Source organism: Ammodytes marinus (genome assembly GCF_949987685.1).
Source record: "Ammodytes marinus genome assembly, chromosome: 14".
Taxonomy (NCBI): Eukaryota; Metazoa; Chordata; class Actinopteri; order Uranoscopiformes; family Ammodytidae; genus Ammodytes; species Ammodytes marinus.
In genome coordinates this window covers 27,190,190-27,209,374 of record NC_137218.1, presented here as the reverse complement: position 1 = coordinate 27,209,374, position 19,185 = coordinate 27,190,190, and the positions used below count along the sequence as shown (strand labels likewise).

The 19,185-nt window shown below is 42.7% G+C and overlaps 1 protein-coding gene across 2 annotated transcripts in view; it reads left to right on the top strand.

The window, feature by feature from the left end:
- atp2a3 (ATPase sarcoplasmic/endoplasmic reticulum Ca2+ transporting 3) overlaps positions 1-19,185 on the top strand; it is a 333,837-nt gene that overhangs the window by 33,173 nt on the left and 281,479 nt on the right. For both annotated transcript variants that reach the window (XR_013845186.1, XM_080040772.1), the window contains exons 9-20: positions 4,373-4,461; positions 5,680-5,782; positions 6,827-6,958; positions 10,890-11,006; positions 11,329-11,547; positions 12,119-12,454; positions 13,167-13,387; positions 14,195-14,397; positions 14,699-14,784; positions 16,034-16,167; positions 17,245-17,362; positions 18,899-19,016. Coding sequence is in view for 1 of the 2 variants with exons in the window: in XM_080040772.1 (XP_079896898.1) it covers positions 4,373-4,461; positions 5,680-5,782; positions 6,827-6,958; positions 10,890-11,006; positions 11,329-11,547; positions 12,119-12,454; positions 13,167-13,387; positions 14,195-14,397; positions 14,699-14,784; positions 16,034-16,167; positions 17,245-17,362; positions 18,899-19,016 (1,876 nt within the window). In the remaining variant the exon portion in view is untranslated. The remainder of the gene's footprint in view (positions 1-4,372; positions 4,462-5,679; positions 5,783-6,826; positions 6,959-10,889; positions 11,007-11,328; positions 11,548-12,118; positions 12,455-13,166; positions 13,388-14,194; positions 14,398-14,698; positions 14,785-16,033; positions 16,168-17,244; positions 17,363-18,898; positions 19,017-19,185) is intronic.

Genomic DNA, 19,185 nt, shown 5'->3' with positions numbered 1-19,185 from the left:
GATGACGTTTGGTGTCCATGTGATTTAGTGCGTAGCAACAGGGAGTTCCCTCTAGCAGGAGGGAGGGAGGGAGGCGGAGGAGTGATCTCACTGCAACAACCCTCCCGGACAGAGAAAAAAAAGAAAACAAGGCCGGCCCGAGGCTGGCAAATATTAACCTTCAGCTTGCCACCTACACTGCTTGGCCTGCTGCTCTCAGCTCTCTGGTTGGGACATCAACTCAAATCAACCTATTTATACTCAAAAGACACTGAGGTTTCCCTCAGTGATGGCAAGTTAAAAGTATATACAAATAAATTATATCCTGAATCCAAATAATAAAAAGACAAGATGTTATCAAACATAGGGGAAATGAAGGGGGACAAATGCTAAAACGGTCATTACAAAGACAAATCAAACTTCCACTGTGCAGTTTTATTTATTTATAATAAATAGAGATAATAGCTAATGCAACTAGCGCATGCTCAACTCGTCAATAGTCATGTTTTGTTGTACTACAGTATGTATGCATGGGTCACCGAGGCTGCCCTGGTTTTATGTTTTTTCTGTGTGTCTAGGCCTGAAATGTCCACATGAATGTTTTCCCAGGCTTATCCGTCTGTGCATATTCTTGGACTGGTCTCTCTCCAGCCAGTGGCCCTGTTAGCAACATGTGTCGGCTCTTTGCCTCGGGGGGTATCCCCAGATCCGCAGGATTTCCCGGGATTTCCCTCTGTGTCTTGTCTGCATGTGCTCCCCTTTACCCTTTACCCTTCTCTTATGCACGCACGCACGCACGCACGCACACACACGCACGCACGCAAATTGTTATTAGCCATTTTCTTACAAGCTTAGAAGGAAGTGAGTAGAACAACATGAAATGATGCCAGACATGGATCACACCTCCTTGTTTCCTTGGAGACCACAGCGGATCAGATTGTGAGGAGAATGTGTGTGTGTGTGTGTGTGTGTGTGTGTGTGTGTGTGTGTGTGTGTGTGTGTGTGTGTGTGTGTGTGTGTGTGTGTGTGTGTGTGTGTGTGTGTGTGTGTGTGTGTGTGTGTGTGTGTGTGTGTGTGTGTGTGTGTGTGTGTGTGTGTGTGTGTGTGTGTGTGTGTGTGTGTGTGTGTGTGTGTGTGTGTGTGTGTGTGTGTGTGTGTGTGTGTGTGTGTGTGTGTGTGTGTGTGTGTGTGTGTGTGTGTGTGTGTGTGTGTGTGTGTGTGTTTTGAATTCAACCGCAAGTCATTGTTGTTGATTGGTTATAAGGGTCTGGGAGGGAACAGAGAGTGAGCATGATGACATTTGTGAAATAAAAAATAGATCGGAAGAGGGAAGTTATTTAAAAGTTCCTGAAAGGGATAGAACATCAACAAAGTCAAAAGAAAAAAACTATAGGAAATAACTGGGCAGACCTGTATTCTAGTGAAATGTCATGATACCTTTTTAAAATGGTTGAGACTCCAACTAGTAACCTGTTGTACCTATTGTAGATCTTGTTCAGAGTAACTTATACTGAGTCACAGTTGACTTGGCGACACCCACGGTTCCTGGTTGCTGTTAGCACAATTTACAGCAAACACTCCTTTGGCAGCCACTTTGTGGGAAGTACAACAGAAGAGCAGCGGGTGAATTTACTAGCCAAACAGATTCCCATTGTTTAAATAAGGAATAATTGGCCTTTTTCCATCACGTTATGAGTGCGAGTAGTTTCCCACACACACACGACAGCAGGACACACGGAAGTTGTTTGACTACTTATTGCATTATTGGAAAACTGCTGTAGTTAAAAAAGCATGCCTCTTTTTGTAGAAGAAATTTCAATAAACGATGGCCGTCAATGCTATACTTTGTAAAAGACATATTGCGTTTCCATCTGCCTCACAAAAAAAACATGTTTTTAAAGAGGCTCATGAGAATACTTTAGATTTAAATGCAGGAAACCCGTTAAGGTCACTTTTTAGTTTAGCGTATACAGCTCTGATACAGTGAAGCTGATATAAACAAGATAAACAGTAACACTGGGTTTCAGGCATGTATAGTTTAGCTCTGAATCCCTTGAGCATAGGAATGCAATTTGAAGTCGAACCTCACCACTCGCAATGCAAACCACTACAGTACACTGTATAAGAGGTCAGAACACAGAACCTTATAACCTCGTCATTTTCCGGCCTTTTCTGGAAAAAAAGCAGACGTACATAGTTAAAAAAGAAGAAGATCTGATTACATGGAATCTTAGGGATTGAAGGTGCAGAATGTTAGAAAGTATAGGCGTGTTCAGAACACACTTATTCACAACTATGTCTTAATTAGTTTATGACCTCTTGCTCCGCCATGTTGCACCTCCAGGTTTCTACAGTAGCACAGAAGGAACACACTTGGCTGCCTTTCCTGTGGAAATGCACCTGTTGAAGACGAAGAAGAAGTACCATAGAATAAAAAAAAAAAAAAATACATCTTCACCTCATCACTTGATATTGTGGAAAGACTTGAGGCAGTGGTGGATGATGCCAATCTTTAGTAACTAGCTTATTTTCCTTGTAGGCCAACGTAGTTAATGTAAACTCTCCCACGGAGGGGTTAGCAAGGGAGCGTTGCAATCTTGAACATTGACCACTAGATGATGCCACAATACACTGATATTACACACTGTACTTTTAAAACCTTTAACAGACTTACATGTGATATGGTGAAGTGAATAGTGAATCGTGCCACTCTTTATTGAAGCATTGTTAATGCCAAAAATTACAAATGCTATAATCTCATGGAGGCTATATAATCATGAGTCAGTGTGACAGTTATTTATAACTGACTTTCATCTTGTCCAGACAAGACTAAATGCAGTAAGCCCTGCCGCAGAGAGTTGCTAGGGAATAATTACTCCATTAAAAAGGCCAAAACGTACCTTTTAGACTCGCTTGAAGTCTGCTATCGATTCTGTGTTCCTTTTTTCACCTTTAGTAGCTGACAAGTATCAACCAAACGGCTGCTTCATGAATTCTTCAATCATTCAAATTTAATTGAGTCTCAAATGGAGTCTAGCCAGGTTCATAGAGGTGATTTCTGTGTGTGTGTGTGTGTGTGTGTGTGTGTGTGTGTGTGTGTGTGTGTGTGTGTGTGTGTGTGTGTGTGTGTGTGTGTGTGTGTGTGTGTGTGTGTGTGTGTGTGTGTGTGTGTGTGTGTGTGTGTGTGTGTGTGTGTGTGTGTGTGTGTGTGTGTGTGTGTGTGTGTGTGTGTGTGTGTGTGTGTGTGTGTGTGTGTGTGTGTGTGTGTGTGTGTGTGTGTGTGTGTGTGTGTGTGTGTGTGTGTGTGTGTGTGTGTACTGTCAGCTGAACTCTAACTGTCAAGTTATTAAAAAAAAATCTGAATTTTAATAAAGGAACGGAGATCAAGAGGCGCTCCATTTAGCCTTTTGGAAATGTATATTATCATTCGGACTGTGAGTGATGGTGTACTATACAGAACCTAATTTTTTATGAAACCCCCAGCCAAAACTCTTGGTGATTGTTGTTATGGATGTGTTAGTTTTGCACCTGGAGATATACCTTTTCTGGGGTTATTTCGGTGAGAAGACTTCTGACAAACTAAATCCGCCTGGGCAGCTCTGGGACTCCCATTCTTTGTCCTATACTTTTTTATGACTATTGTCTTGTTTTGCAGCAGCTCACCGGAGTGTGTATGAAGCATAACATCCAGACATGTGAGCAGTGCACCTCCCAGGAGGCCTGTGTCTGTAGGAATCACAAAGAGATAGAAATAGAAATGACAGAGCCGGATGCACACACTTTCCCTGCGTTCCAATCCCCATACTTCCCTACTATTTAGTATGCCAGAAAAAGATTTAGGATGTCCCAATATATGCGCGTTAATTGTAGCATGCTGAAATTACATAAATGCCCCACTAACTCCAATAGCATTTTGGAGTATTCCTCTTTATTCTTGACATTTCTCGACATAATGAAACATTTCCTGCTGCTTTGTATTAACATAAGATGCAGCCTTCACTTGTTATTTGAAGGGTATTTTGCTTCCGTGGGGGCTACAACCTGAATTGGAAACCATGGCAATTAAATCACTTTTGGCAATCTGACAAGTTCAAGTACTATATCAACACTGCAATTCCCGACAACGAAAGGTGTTATATTACCTCTATGGGAGCACGCACAAGGACATGCCCACACTCACGGCTGCCCATTCAAAGTATTTTTTTCTTACGGTGAAACATTCGCTTATATCTTTTTCATCCTGATTTTTAATCTTACACCATTAACATGGGACAATGTAAAATAGTCCCACGTACTAATGAAAAGGTCAATTCATTCTGCAGTCTTACTCAATGCAGTACACTCACTCAACTCACAACTACCGTCTCTGTTTGTTTCCCTTTCTCCTCTGCAGATGTTCGTTGCAGACAAGGTGGAAGACTCCAGCTGCACCCTTCACGAGTTCTCTATTACTGGCTCTACGTATGCCCCCGAGGGACAAATGTGAGTTTCTTAGCCTTTTATTTATACAGGTACATCACATTGAGACCGGAGACTCTTTTGCAAGGGAGACCTGTTCCCATTTACACGTAACCATTCACACACACATTCATAGCAGGCTAACTATTGACATTCACACGGGGCAAGGTAGGTGAAGTGTCTTGCCCAAGGACACAACAACCATGACACAAGTGGCAGGTTGGGAATCGAACCGCCAACCCTTTGATCATTGGCCGACCAGCTCTACCACCTACCACCACAGCCAAACAGTTGGTACAGTTTCAACATGTACAACTTCTTATTGGGGGGGGGGGAACGGGGGGGGGGACTCTTTCTGCCCTATAACCATTGGATCAAAAAAAAAAGTCCATCCTTTCAAGTTTTTATTTTTAACAACGCATTTTTTATCTAAACTTAAATTGAATTCACTTCACCACAGATAAGATTTGGTCAAGCAAACTATGATGTGGCTTGTGATTTGTTTTTTTACTGCAGCCAGCGCTCACGATCACATAACAATGCTTTATTTGTTGCCACGGCAATTTCAGAGATGAGTAGGGAAATAGTCAGTGATCATCTCTGCATATTGTAGTAATATGTGCATAGTACACATCTTACTTTTTATCTTACTAAATCATGTGCTTTGGCAATGACTTTACGATACGCATACACGATACATGGGTCACAAAATCACCATACATCTACAGGAGTGGAGGTTGTAGTTCACGACCCGTTTGAAATGCAATTTTTTTAATTTGTTTTTCAAAATATCGATTTTTGAAGCTGGAAAACTCAGAAAAAAAAATATCACCACCTCTTTGTCATATAGTGATATTTCAGCACAGCCCTTGGGAATGGAGGTAGGTGGCTAGTCATTAGGTAGGAAGCTTGTGCACTTGGTTGCGTATACATGTTGTTTATTTTTGCTGTTGGGTGAGAACAGCATTCTGACTCTGCATGAACCTGTCCATTTCATAACAGCAGAAGTGTGGGTTATTGTGTGGGAGCTTCGCTAGCAACGGGATCCATGGTTGTCAAGCAATCAGCAGTGCTTGTCAGTAACACACACACACACACACACACACACACACACACACACACACACACACACACACACACACAGTGTGTGCTTACTACTGAACAACCACTGTTTCTTCAGTTAACCAACTGAATTTCTTATCCACTGTGTGTGTGTGTGTGTGTGTGTGTTTTCTTTTCCAGACTGAAAGGAGACAAACCCGTCCAGTGTGGAGATTATGATGGACTTTTGGAGTTGGCTACTGTGTGCGCCTTGTGCAATGATTCTTCACTGGACTACAATGAGGTTATTAACATACATACACGCACGCACGCACACACACACACACACCCTACACCCTAAATAAAACCCTCTATTCTTGCCTTCTTTAGCTTGGCTAATTTTACTCTGATGTATTCTCTGTTTTCTCTGGTTGGGATTGCTTTTTCTCACCTCTTTGCCATCACCATGGTATCATGGTAATAGGCTGAGGAGAGAAGGGCCTAGGGAGAAGTCTGTTCTCATCACTCATCCCCAGACTAACTGTGTCTGATCTCCTAAATGCTTGTTTTACCAGCAGTTTTGTGCGTTTCTGATTAAACGGCCTTTGGAGTGAGATTCAAATGGGAAACACTGGGGAGATACAGAGATACAGAGTGCTAGAGGGGTAGCTAGGCGTTTTATTGCTGTTAATGCTCGGTCAAAAAAGAAGAAAAATAACATGTGGTACACCATTATTGCTTCACCTCACCCGCTCCACCTCACAGCTGTTGAGGCCACACACTTAACAAAAATCACTTTGCATGTCTGACTCAACGTGGAGGCGAGTGACGGACACATCTGCTCTGGAATCATTCTTGTGTCATTTTCAAGAGGATTATTCACATAAAGATGGAGTCAGCCATTCTGGAGAACACTTGTTATCTCTTGAATATCTCTTCACTATTTGTAACTTTCTGTATTGTGTGTGCACTGAACAAAAAGCCAGTGTTTATACACAACCAAAGCTCTGTAAACAGGCATGTTCCTAGCTACGATGGGCCATCTTTGATTACATACCCTTTGTTTACTTACCCGTTTACAGAGCCTAGGCTGCGTATTAATACCGAATCATTTTTTCAGCGCACACACACAAACACACTACAGACAGGTAAGCGGATCGTGGGGAGATATTTAGTGATTTAAAAAAAAAATAGATTTTGACAAGAAGCGTTCTCCAGAATCACTGACTCCCATCTGTATCAATGGCGTCTGACTTGAATGACTCAATCGCTCCTCAGATGCGTATTGTATCACTCTGCTTCAATGTAAAAACAGTCCCTTTATCCAACACTCCATCTCCCCTCCTAGGCCAAAGGGGTTTATGAGAAGGTTGGTGAAGCCACAGAGACGGCTCTCACCACCCTGGTGGAGAAGATGAACGTCTTCAAGACCGATGTCTCCGGATTCAGCAAGGTGGAGCGGGCTGGATCCTGCAACTCGGTAAGCTACACGTGGAGATTGATTGATTGATTGATTGATTGATTGATTGATGTTGAGAAACAAAAACAATATAATGCCAATAATGCTTAGTTATTAACAGTTAGTTAATGCTTGGTTAGGAATTAACTAGGCTTAGTTAACTAATGCTTATTTAAGCTTTAACCAAGCTTAACAGTTAGTTCCATGCTTGGTTAATGTTAAAGTAAGCATTAGCCAACAGTTAATCAATGTACCCTTATTATAAATTGTTACCCATGAGTCAACAATGATGTAAAAATGGCATGCTAAATCTGAAGAGTACTTTGTTAGTGTGTCCAAAAAACCAGGTCTGTTTGGATCTGTCTAGTACTGATCTTTTTTTTTTTTTTCTTTTTTTATATCATTCAACTACAGTGAGCATATGGTTTTCTTCAACACCTGGCATATCTGCTTTAGCTTTTGCACTTCTCAGCGTGAATATGCCAGTGAGACTGTATTTACTCTCACATTACACCACACAGTGAACTGCCTGTTGTTGAGGATGACATAATGACCTAGAGTGCCCCATATTTGTGCCAGATGATATTTTGTATCTAAATATTGATTTACCCAGACCCAAGGTGACTTGCAGGGAGTCAACTGGTTCAGGATTAAGTGTCTTACTCCAGGACTGCTTCATAAGGAACACGGTTGTTGATTGACACATATATGTTTGACTTCAGGGTGTCAACCTGAGATTGTGCGGTCATGAGTTAAAAACATCACCCGTGAGAATATTTGAAATGTCATTTACAACAGCTGTGAAAACAGGGCAAGTCTGTCCACTGCGACACTGGCGTTCAGGTCAATCTTGCACAAAAGCTAGCTGCAGCATATCCAGAAAGAACTGTTTGATCACCTCTTAAAGGTACAGTGTGGAGAATGTATTGCCATTTTTCAGAACACACTTGGTACAAATGGCATATGATATTCATTTGTATGTTTTTATTTTTATTTATTTTATGCTTGAAAATAAGTTGTTTTTCTATTATCTTAGAAGGAGCATTTTTGTTATGCCTCCATGCATTATGTTTCTGGTGGTCTGTCCGTCATCCATCTATCTGTAAGTCCGGCCCATTCTTGTGAGCACAGTATCTCAAGAATGCCATGAGGGATTTTCTTCAAAGTTTGCACAAATGTCAACTCTGACTTAAAGATGGGCTGAATAGATTTAGGAGGCGTAAGGTTCCAGTGAGGTATTAAAAGGTATTGTAGAAAAACTTGAGGCAGTGGTGGATGATCCATCTTTATTAACTTGTTTCTTGTCCTTGAAAGGCTGTCGTAGCTTCTGTAAATTCTCCCTTATCGAGGGCTTGGCAAGGGAGTGTCTAGATCTAGAATCTCACAACTAAATGCGGTTAAATACTCCTATGTTACACACTGTAACTTTAAAAAGATATCACGTCAATTTGCAAAGTGTTGAGTCTGACCTGTACATGAAAGCAGTGGTGTATGAATGACCAGTGTGTCACTATGCTTGTGGTGGCGGTACAGTGTTGAGGGGCCTGTCATCCACTCTGTTGAGGTCAGGCTACTCTGGGTCTGAGCCTTCCAGAGCGAACCAAGCTTGCCACTGACACTCCCTGCGTTCCAAATCACATACTTTTTCTTTTTACTACTAGATACTAAAGTACCGAAGAGCTTTAGGGCCACAGGAGAGAAAAAAAAATCAAATTTCTTTTTTATTATGTTTATAGATGTTAAGAATAAAGATGAATACTCCAAAATACTATTAGAGTTAGTGGAGTATTTGTGTATTTTCAGCATACTACAATTGACGTGCATGTATTGGGACATCCTAAATCTTTTTCTGGCATACTAAATAGTATGGAAGTATGGGGATTGGAACGCAGGGTAAGTCTCAGATGAGTAAGAAGGGTAGAGCAGCAGGAGCCTGGTTTGAATTCAACCATCTGAACAGAAAGCTAAGTGTCTTTCTCAATGGAAAACTTTGTACATTCTTACGAATACCATGTATGCTCAGCTAATTTTAGATCAGTGACTTTAGATTAAAGATAACCCTTAACTATAACAAATGTACGCTTGGCACACAGCAGCTAGAAAAGAGAGAGAGGGGAAAAAGGAGGATAATCATTTCCCAGCATGCCATGCCAAGACAAACTCCCATGTCTGTCCCTGTGCGACAGAGGAGATGTTTGTCACAGGGACAGACGTCAGGACATCCGTCAGATGTTTTGGAGTGTGTACATCACACGGTCCCTGGCTGCACAGAGAGCAGGATCAAGGTTAACCTTTTAAGACTTTCATGTGTACTGGGATCAGCTCAGTCTCTGAACTAGAGGGACACCTGCTGGTGGAACAAGGTTTACCACTCAATGCAGAAAATAGAGAGTTGGTAACAGGGGGCATTGTTAGGCTGAATGTTGTGTTCCTACTTAAAGGAAGTAACACTGCGTTCCAATCCCTATTCTTCCATACTATTTAGTATGCCAGGAATGGCATGTCCCAATACATGCACGTCAATTGCATCTAGGTATATTGCAAATATACCTAGATGCCCCACTAACTCCAATTGCATTTTGCAGTATTTGTCTTTATTTTTGACATTTCTCGACATAATGAAAGAAAATCTTCCTTATCTGATTTATTTTCTCTCCTGTGGCCCTAAAACTCTTCTGTACTTTAGTATGTAGTGTAGTAAAAAGAAAGAGTATGTGATTTGTAACACAGTCTAAGTCAATTGCACACAGCGCTAATTTGACATTTGTTTTTTTTCGAAGGGGGACCAACCAGCTTCTTTTGATCATGATTACTAGTGGACCCCTGTGTCCTCTAGGCCATCCTCCCACCCAGGGACCTCCAGTATATAGCTTTACCTCCCCGTTAGCATGTTGCTGTTGTTTCCTTTAAACAGGTGCATCTCATATAGTAAGAATATTATACCTGGAAGCCAAGGTCACTTTGATAGTGGACTTCTGCTTGTTGGGTCTGGTGTGTCTCATCTTCCTCTTGACAATAGCCCATAGATTCTCTAGTTGGCTGGCCAATCAAGCAGAGTAATCCCATGGCCAACCAGTTACTAGTGGTTTTGGCACTGTGGGCAGGTCATTTATCATCTAAATGAAAACATCACAGGCCTGAAATATTTCCCTTAGTGTAATGAATTCAAAAAATATATAAACGTTTAAATTAAAGAAAAAACTAAAACTTTTCCATGATATTCTTATTATATGCACCTGTACTTCCAGCTGTTATTGCCAACTGTCCTCGGCCCAGTCCACATGATAATCATTGTGCTGTTGAACACAGACATCTGAGGCATGCAGCCAGACAGTGTGTGGCTGAGTGCTCTGTCTAAAGTCTCATCCTACAGCTGTCAGTGTCTGGGCCAAAGCTCTCACTCACATGCTGCTGCTGGCCTGACGTCTGCACACCAATACAGCTCCTTAGCTCCAGCTCTGCCTCTATGCCACCTAGAGATGCACCCATCCACTATTTTTCAGTACGATCCGATTCCTATATCTGGGTTTTGGATATCCGGCCGATACAGATACTGTCCAATGTCATAAATATTATACATTTGTAGGTTGTTGTTGGTGATGTTATGTGAAAGGTTAGGAAGGCTAAAGCAACACAGCAATTCTGATTTAAAAGAGCGTTTTTTTCTGAACTGCTTTGAATGCTTTGAATACAGAAGAACATCAGATCTCAACGTTTTAACTGCTTAATTATTTGTAATGTGTTCTATATGAAATAGCTGAGGTCTTCAAATTTAAAAAATTTTCATACCCAAAATAATTTTCATACAAAAGAAATCAGAGTGGTCAGTTCGATATCAGTACTAGATACCATTATTGGATCAGATCGGTCCCATCCCTAAATTGCCACGTACCTCTCCTCCTCCTCCCTTCATCATTTCACTCCTCTTCCCCCCCACCTCTCCATCCATCAGGTCATCAAGCAGCTGATGAAGAAGGAGTTCACCCTGGAGTTCTCTCGGGACCGCAAGTCCATGTCTGTCTACTGCACCCCCGTCAAGCCTGGCTCCCAGAGCAAGATGTTCATCAAGGCAAGACTCAAAAAAACAAGCTGAAAAAGCATTTCTCAGACCTTTACATAGTATTTTGTTTTCAAAAGGCTGTATCCAAAATTTGTTCTGTAAAAACTGTGGACGCTTGTATGTTGTAAAAATTATCTATATATCCAACATCTAGATTTTTAGTTTTAAAGAGATGCACATTTTCATAATTAGGTAGATATTGACCAATTTGCATATTTATTCAAACATTCATAACAAAATGTATAAGTAATCAACAGGCAAAATTTCATGATGATATTAAAAAAAAATAAAAAATTCTCTTGACTTAATTCAATCTGCCCCCCATTTCCAGGGTGCTCCAGAGAGTGTGATGGAGCGGTGTGAGTACCTGCGTGTTGGGACAGAGAAGGTCAAACTGACTCCAGGCATGAGGGACAAGCTGATGTCCAGGATCAGGGACTGGGGGACGGGCAGGGACACACTGCGTTGCCTGGCACTGGCCACTCATGACAACCCTCCACGCAAAGAAGACATGGACTTGGAGAACTCCAGCAAGTTTGTTCAGTATGAGGTACAGTAGAGCACTGCAGGACCAGCTGCTGTTTAAAAGAAACTGGCTCACATTTCCTGAATATCAAGAAATAGTTTTGGGAAATGAGCATTCAGAAAATAAAAATAAAAGTCTCACCTTATCTAGCAATTAGCACACCGGGATCTCGTAATTACGACATCAGGATCACCCCTCTTATTCATCAATAACTTGGCTGGCTGCAAGACGGCAACGATGAGCATATCCAACGCTATCAACTTTCCGCCTGAACAGTCCCAAAGACTTTAGATGTTGACATATTCATAATGCCCTCCTCACTTTTAAGAAACATCAATATTTCCCAAAGCCTCAATCTGAGCTGATGAATGAGAGGGGTGATCCTGATGTCGTCATTACGAGATCTTTTCTCATAATTACGAGATCCTGGTGTCCTAATGGCTATACATAAGGTGAGATTTTTTATTTATTTTTTGCTGAATGCTCAGCGCCACCATAATATTGTCAGAAATATCGTTGTAAAATGTTGAGGCTATATCGCCCACCACCATGTGACGTTTAAAAGAAAAACTGAATTTTGTGTGTGTCCCATCAGTTGGGCCTGACGTTCGTGGGCTGTGTGGGCATGCTGGACCCGCCCAGGAAGGAGGTGATCGGCTCCATCAAGCTGTGCAACGAGGCGGGCATACGCGTCATCATGATCACCGGGGACAACAAGGGCACGGCCGTGGCCATCTGCCGGCGCATCGGCATCTTCGGCGAGGAGGAGGAGGTGACGGGCAAGGCCTACACGGGGCGGGAGTTTGACGACCTGCCGCTGGACGGCCAGAGAGAGGCCGTCAAGCGGGCGCGCTGCTTCGCCCGCGTGGAGCCCGCTCACAAGTCCAAGATCGTGGGCTACTTGCAGTCCTTCGACGAGATCACTGCCATGGTAAGGAGAATTCAGATTTTTAGATTCGGACAACTTTGATTAAAGGGATAATCATTCATGTGTAACGTCCACCATGAAAAAAACAGTCAACCAATAATCAAATCAAAGGAAAGTGTCTACAAGGAACTTTGAGTTTGTTTTGTTTCTAGTGGCCCCTGTGGACAAAAGTGGTAGTGTTTTTACCACGCCAGCTGTTGTTCCTGGGTGAGCGTACCCGGACAAAACTATTAAGAAAAGCTATATAAACATAGCGTTCTTTGCACTGATGGTCTCGTTTGCTGTTACATGTCATTTATGATCACCAGAGGAAAATTTACTTTCAAAAATAGTCATTTATGATCACCAGAGGAAAATTTACTTTCAAAAATAGTCATTTAAAAGTGCCTTCTCAGCTGCCTTTTTCTCCTCAATTGTTCTTGAAAAGTCCTTGTGCTGAACTCCATTAATCTTGGAGCACACTCTAACATGTGATGCAACGTGTTCGTGCTGGACTTGAACCAGCGACCCTGCGGTCTCTAACCCAAGTCCTCACAGACTGAGCTACTGCCTTTTTAACCTAAAGTTTAACGTAATAGATTTTGATCTCCAAAATCACTGCGACCTTACAAATCGTCAGATGCCAGTGACCTTGATATTGTAGCTTCTTTGCATTGCCTTTCTTTGAAGGGTTGCCTACTAGTGTTACACAAATGTAAACCCCTCCTATTGACAGACAGGGGATGGTGTGAACGACGCGCCCGCCTTAAAGAAAGCAGAGATAGGCATCGCCATGGGCTCGGGCACAGCCGTGGCCAAGTCAGCCTCTGAGATGGTGCTGTCCGACGATAACTTCTCTACCATAGTGGCCGCTGTGGAGGAGGGCCGGGCCATCTACAACAACATGAAGCAGTTCATCAGATACCTCATCTCCTCTAATGTGGGAGAAGTGGTCTGGTGAGTGTGATGGCAATTTATCATAGAACTATGTATGTGCATTCAGTTATTAATCATATATTGAGTTCTAAATGCATTTGGGACTTAGGACGTTTATAGAGAAGGAACTGGTGGTGTTGTTTTCTCAAAAAGAAATAAAGGGCTGTTTGTTGGAAGTTGTTTTAGGAAGAATAAAAGATAGCCGTTTTGCCATAACAGATGAACAAACGTTTTGTAAGGGGTCAATATTACTTACTGGAAAACTGAAATCTGGCTGTTCAAATATCCTGTAAACTTATGTTAAATTCTGTGATTGGAGAGATGTTTTGGGTCGGACTCCTTAGCCACCCTTGGCTCTCTGGGTGTTCTGTATTTCTTTATGAAATATAACAAAAGATCATTTGATTGGTAAATTGCCTCGACAGGGAGGGGCTCGTGGTGCAGTGGTAAGAATGCAACCCCCAAAAGGCTCATTCCTCATTTCAGCGGACCCGGTTTTGAATCCGGCTCGTATCTGCATGCCATAACCCTCTCTGCCCCACTGCATATATATCTCCCTCTCCCTCTCCCTCTCCCTCTCCCTCTCCCTCTCCCTCTCCCTCTCCCTCTCCCTCTCCCTCTCCCTCTCCCTCTCCCTCTCCCTCTCCCTCTCCCTCTCCCTCTCCCTCTCTCTCTCTCTCTCTCTCCCCCTCTCTCCCCCTCTCTCCCTCTCCCTCTCCCCCAAAAACGAATCATTGAAAAGAAAAAGAAATGATAATAATGGCCTCGACAGTGAAAAGTGGCAAACGGACACCTGGCTGATTGATGTGTGTGTGCATGTCTCCACAGCATCTTCCTCACAGCCATCCTAGGTCTGCCCGAGGCGCTGATCCCAGTTCAGCTGCTGTGGGTCAACCTGGTGACCGACGGCCTGCCAGCCACAGCCCTGGGCTTCAACCCCCCAGACCTGGACATCATGGACAAGCCCCCCCGCAACGCCAAGGAGCCACTCATCTCCGGCTGGCTCTTCTTCAGATATCTGGCCATTGGAGGTAGTATTTGGTTCTGACCTTAACAAACCCAACTTCAGCATATATATACGGGTTACGGTTTTAACAGTTGAGGATGCGTGTGCAGCAAGGGGGGTTGAGTTTAAGCGGCTTCAATGTCACAATAGCTTTATATATTGACACTGGGAATTCGCATTCAAACTTGGCCCAGTTGATCTGTATCGTGGTTAAGTGCAATGGTCGCACCAGAAAATGTAAATGTTTCGAATATGTTCTCTGACTTCAGTCTTTTGATCCTGACAGATGGTGTAAGTGGTGTAACTCTGAGTGTTTTCCCCTGTAGGATATGTGGGTCTGGGGACAGTGAGTGCTGCCACATGGTGGTACCTGTATGATGAAGAAGGCCCACAGGTGTCCTTCTACCAGCTGGTGAGTTGCACAACCAGGTTTTTTTTTTCACATAGGCTAGTCTCTCTTTGTATATGCTCCAGCGTGGTCTCCCTGCTCAGAATCTACAGTACTTTGCAGAAGTTTTAGGCAGGTGTTAAAAAATCCCGTAAACTTCAGAATGCTTTCAAAAATGGAAGTTTTAATAGATCATTTTCATAAATGAACTAAATGCAGTCTATGAACAGAGGAGACATCTACATCCAGCAGTTCCATCAGCTCAGAACTGGCACAAACCAGTTGGACAAACCAGGTACATCCATCTACTGTTTTCAGCAGTGAGGACACCATTAATCCTGACCAAATCTACACATCCAATACAGAAATGCAGCCCCAAACTTGCAAGGAACCTCCACCATGCCTCACTGTTGCCTGCAGACACTCATTATTGTACTGCTCTCCAGCCCTTCGATCAACAACTGCCTTCTGCTACAGCCAAATATTTCCATTTTGATTGACTCATCAGTCCAGACCACCTGCTGCCCTTTTTCTGCACCCCAGTTTCTATCTGTTTTCGGGCATTGTTGAGTCGCTTGGCCTTGTTTCCATGTAGGAGGTGTGGCTTCTTGGCTGCAACCCTCAATGAAGACCACTTCTCGATGGGTATACCTTGGCCCCCACTGGTTCCTGCCAGTTCTGAGCTGATGGCACTGTTGGACATCTTCAGATTTTGAGGGGAAATAAGTTTTCCTTGGCCAACCACTGTTTCTATCATCCTCAACGTTTCCTGTTTCTTTGTGCTTTCGTCAAAAGAGCAGCTTATCCAGTATAACTACCTTGTTCGCTCACTGAACTTTTTTTTTTAAATGGATCATAATAAACAATTATTATTGCTATCATTTTGTTGTTCCCCCTCCAAGCTTTTATTTCATTCCCCCGCTATTTGGACACAGTAATACTTGGTGATCCCAGCGATGTTACAGAAATAGAGAAGGCAATAGGAAGGGAGAGCCATGTGGGTTGAATGCACACGGGGTGAGAGCAAGGCACAGCTGTTCCTCCATCAGATCTGAACTCCATCAAAGCAGGTCGCAGAGGTCCTGGTGACTTCCTGCTGACACACCATCACACACACACACACACACACACACACACACACACATGCACACACACCATCACACACGCTTGCACATGCACACACACACACACCATCACACAGGCACGCACACACAGACACACTCACGCACACACACACATACAACTACTCACTGTGGTCTGTCCCTCTGTACAGAGACACTTCATGCAGTGCACCGAGGATAACCCCATGTTCAAGGGAATCGACTGTGAGGTGTTCGAGTCACGCTACCCCACCACCATGGCCCTGTCTGTGCTGGTCACCATCGAAATGTTCAACGCACTCAACAGGTCAGTCACCCGTCTCACTGAACACTCCTTAAATCTCTTCTCCTCTGCCTACGCCTAGATCACCCACCAACCCAAGCCCCATCAACTTTTTTTTTTCTTTTGTTTGTTTACTGTTGTGCACCTATGTAAAGCGCTTTGAGTGCGAGAAAGCGCTATATAAATTAAGTATATTATTATTATTATTATTATTATTATTATTATTATTATTATTATTATTATTAAATGTCACGGCCGGCGGCATATTTATCCAACAGGACAAGCCCTCCCTTTGAGAAAGAAATCGCCATGACAGAAAAACAGATCCATTATCATAAGAACCTACTATTTCCACTGCTGAAAGGGCCTTAATGTTGCTGTTTATAACCAGCAGAGTAGTTTAGATTCTGCATTTTTGGGAACACGTGCAAAGGAATGGAGCATGTAGCCACACATCTTAAGAAATGGAATAATGTTTATTTGGTGGAGGCCGAAAATAAAAGGGAACGTGGTATGAAGGGGAAAAGTTCCCTTGTTTTTGCCAGGATTGCTCATGGAGAAACTCTGTCAGGATCTCCCCGTAGTAACACATGCTAATGTCTCATTTAGGAAAGAATCTGGAGAAACAAGGGAATGTTCAAAATATAGCCCAGCTCGACGGATGAGAGACAGAAAACAACACGTCTCCACTCATAGGAGGAGGGAGACTTGCTACTAGTGTTGGATATTCAGATGAAATGTTTTCTTCATTTGCAATGCAGTTGAATCCTTAAAGACCTACTTCACCGGTGTAAATATGAAGGTGTTTTGAACTCTGAGATCCTTTGTTGTATAAATGTGCAAACATTTGGTTAGGATTAAAAGGACAGCTGGGCCAGGGGAAGAGTAAGGGAAGAAAAACCTCATTCATTATATTATTAAGTGATTTTATAATGATAGAACGCCGGTTCCATATGGGTGAAGAAGTACTCCTTTAAGTATGTCAGCTTGCCACAGTCTTTCTCCCTTCATCCTTGCAGCGTGATAGAAAAACGTCCATGTAAGTCTCTAGCGTCCAGCTGAGCGGCCACGTTGTCAACATGTTTTGATCTATCCGCACAGTTTGTCTGAGAACCAGTCCCTGGTCAGGATGCCTCCCTGGGTCAATGTGTGGCTGCTGGGAGCCATCATCCTCTCCCTCTCCCTGCACTTCCTCATCCTCTATGTGGAGCCTTTGCCGGTAAGAGCTCTTTCTACAGGTCACTGTGGGTCTATGGGGGAGTTAAATATCACGCCCCTGTGCATGTCACTGGTTTTTAAAAGGCAGTTTTTCTTATTGAGACAATGTTGACATGAGTGTTGTTTCTAATACATTGGAAGAAAAAGCTCAACGCACATGCAAATAGACAAAGCACAAGCAAACACCAACCCAATTAGCATTGTACAGTAACATCTGCCAAATCCACAAACGGCAAGTCAGACAAAACGTGTTTACAAAACTGCCACATTTCCTGGGGGCGGGGGACGGGGGGGGGGTGGATTACTAAGAACAGCCGGTGTGTTCGTCACGGAGGCATTATGTTTTCGGGTTGTCCGTACAAACACATTTATGATTAACTGATTCCACTTCAAAGGTCAAAGGTCAAGGTCACTGTCACCTTGTGTATTGTGAGTTCAATATCTTTGCCCTCGAATAACGATGTGACGGATCTTCTTCAAAGTTTGCACAAACTGACTCAATGATGAACTAAACTAATTAAAATAGATTTTAGAGGTCAAAGGTCGAGGTCACTGTGACTTCATGCCTCATGAACAGCTCAAATACGCTTTCCCACCTTGACTAAAGGATAAACTGATTACATTTTAAAATAGAATGCATTGAAGGTTTTTTAACCAATTTAGCACAAACTACATTTGGACTTGAGGGTGAACTGAATAGTTACTGCAACCTTACATATTGTCAGGTCATTCAGGCCTTGTACCATATTGTAGCTTCTTAGGAGCTTTACCTTCTTTAAAGCCTCTATACCACCACTGTACTTTCACCGTTCGGCAATTGTATGTAATGCCTCTGATGCATTCAACCATTTAGTAGTTCTAGTTTCCGTTGTGTTCTGTTCAAATGAACATTTCTCTATGAAGTGTATTTCACTTTGCGCTCCACTTTTTTCTAAATGCTGTGCCTGTGTTGTCAAATTGGTCAAGATGTTCTGTTGTCTCTTTGCTCCTCTTTGTTGACTTCAGTTGCAGTGCAACAGTTGAGCCTTCAGGGCCACTGTAGAAACGGCTTCGTTACTGACCCTGCATTCCCAATCGCATACTTTCTACTATTTAGTACGTAGAAATAAGATTTAGGATGTGCGATTCTTGTGGCCAGATTTAGGATGGTTAGAAGTACCCGGATGTTCTACTACATCCGGCCAAGATTTTTAGTGTCGAAAACAGCACCCTATTTGGGCGAATCTGACCCATATTCCAGTGCGCACGTGAAGTGACATCACACAACAGAGCCTCCATATGAAAACAAACGGGGATGCGACGGATATAAAAGCAAGAGGCAAGATCAAGGCGCAATGTTATGATGAAATAAAACAAGTCAAAGTATGTCCCAATAGTATGCCTACTGCATCCTAACTAGATTATTTTTATTGTCAGATGTAGTATGTAGAATAGAAAAAAGAAAGAGTATATGATTCGGGAACGCAGGGACAGTGTCTATTGTAGCTCTGTTTATGGATTCCTCTGACTGATTATTTTGTCTCTCTCTGTCCTTCAGTTGATCTTCCAGGTGACCCCTCTGCACTGGTCCCAGTGGATGGTGGTCCTAAAGATCTCCTTCCCAGTCATCCTCCTGGATGAGGCACTGAAATATATCTCCAGGAACCATTTAGAAGGTATGTTGGGCCTTTTGTTTCTCTCTCTCCTTTTTCAATTCACCATTTCTGGGCTCCGAAGTCGGACATCTTTAATAAGTTGGTGTAGTTTATTCAAATCAGTGAATGCTTTTGAGATTGTTAATTGTATATTTATTTATCTTATTTTTACTATTAACAACTCTCTTCT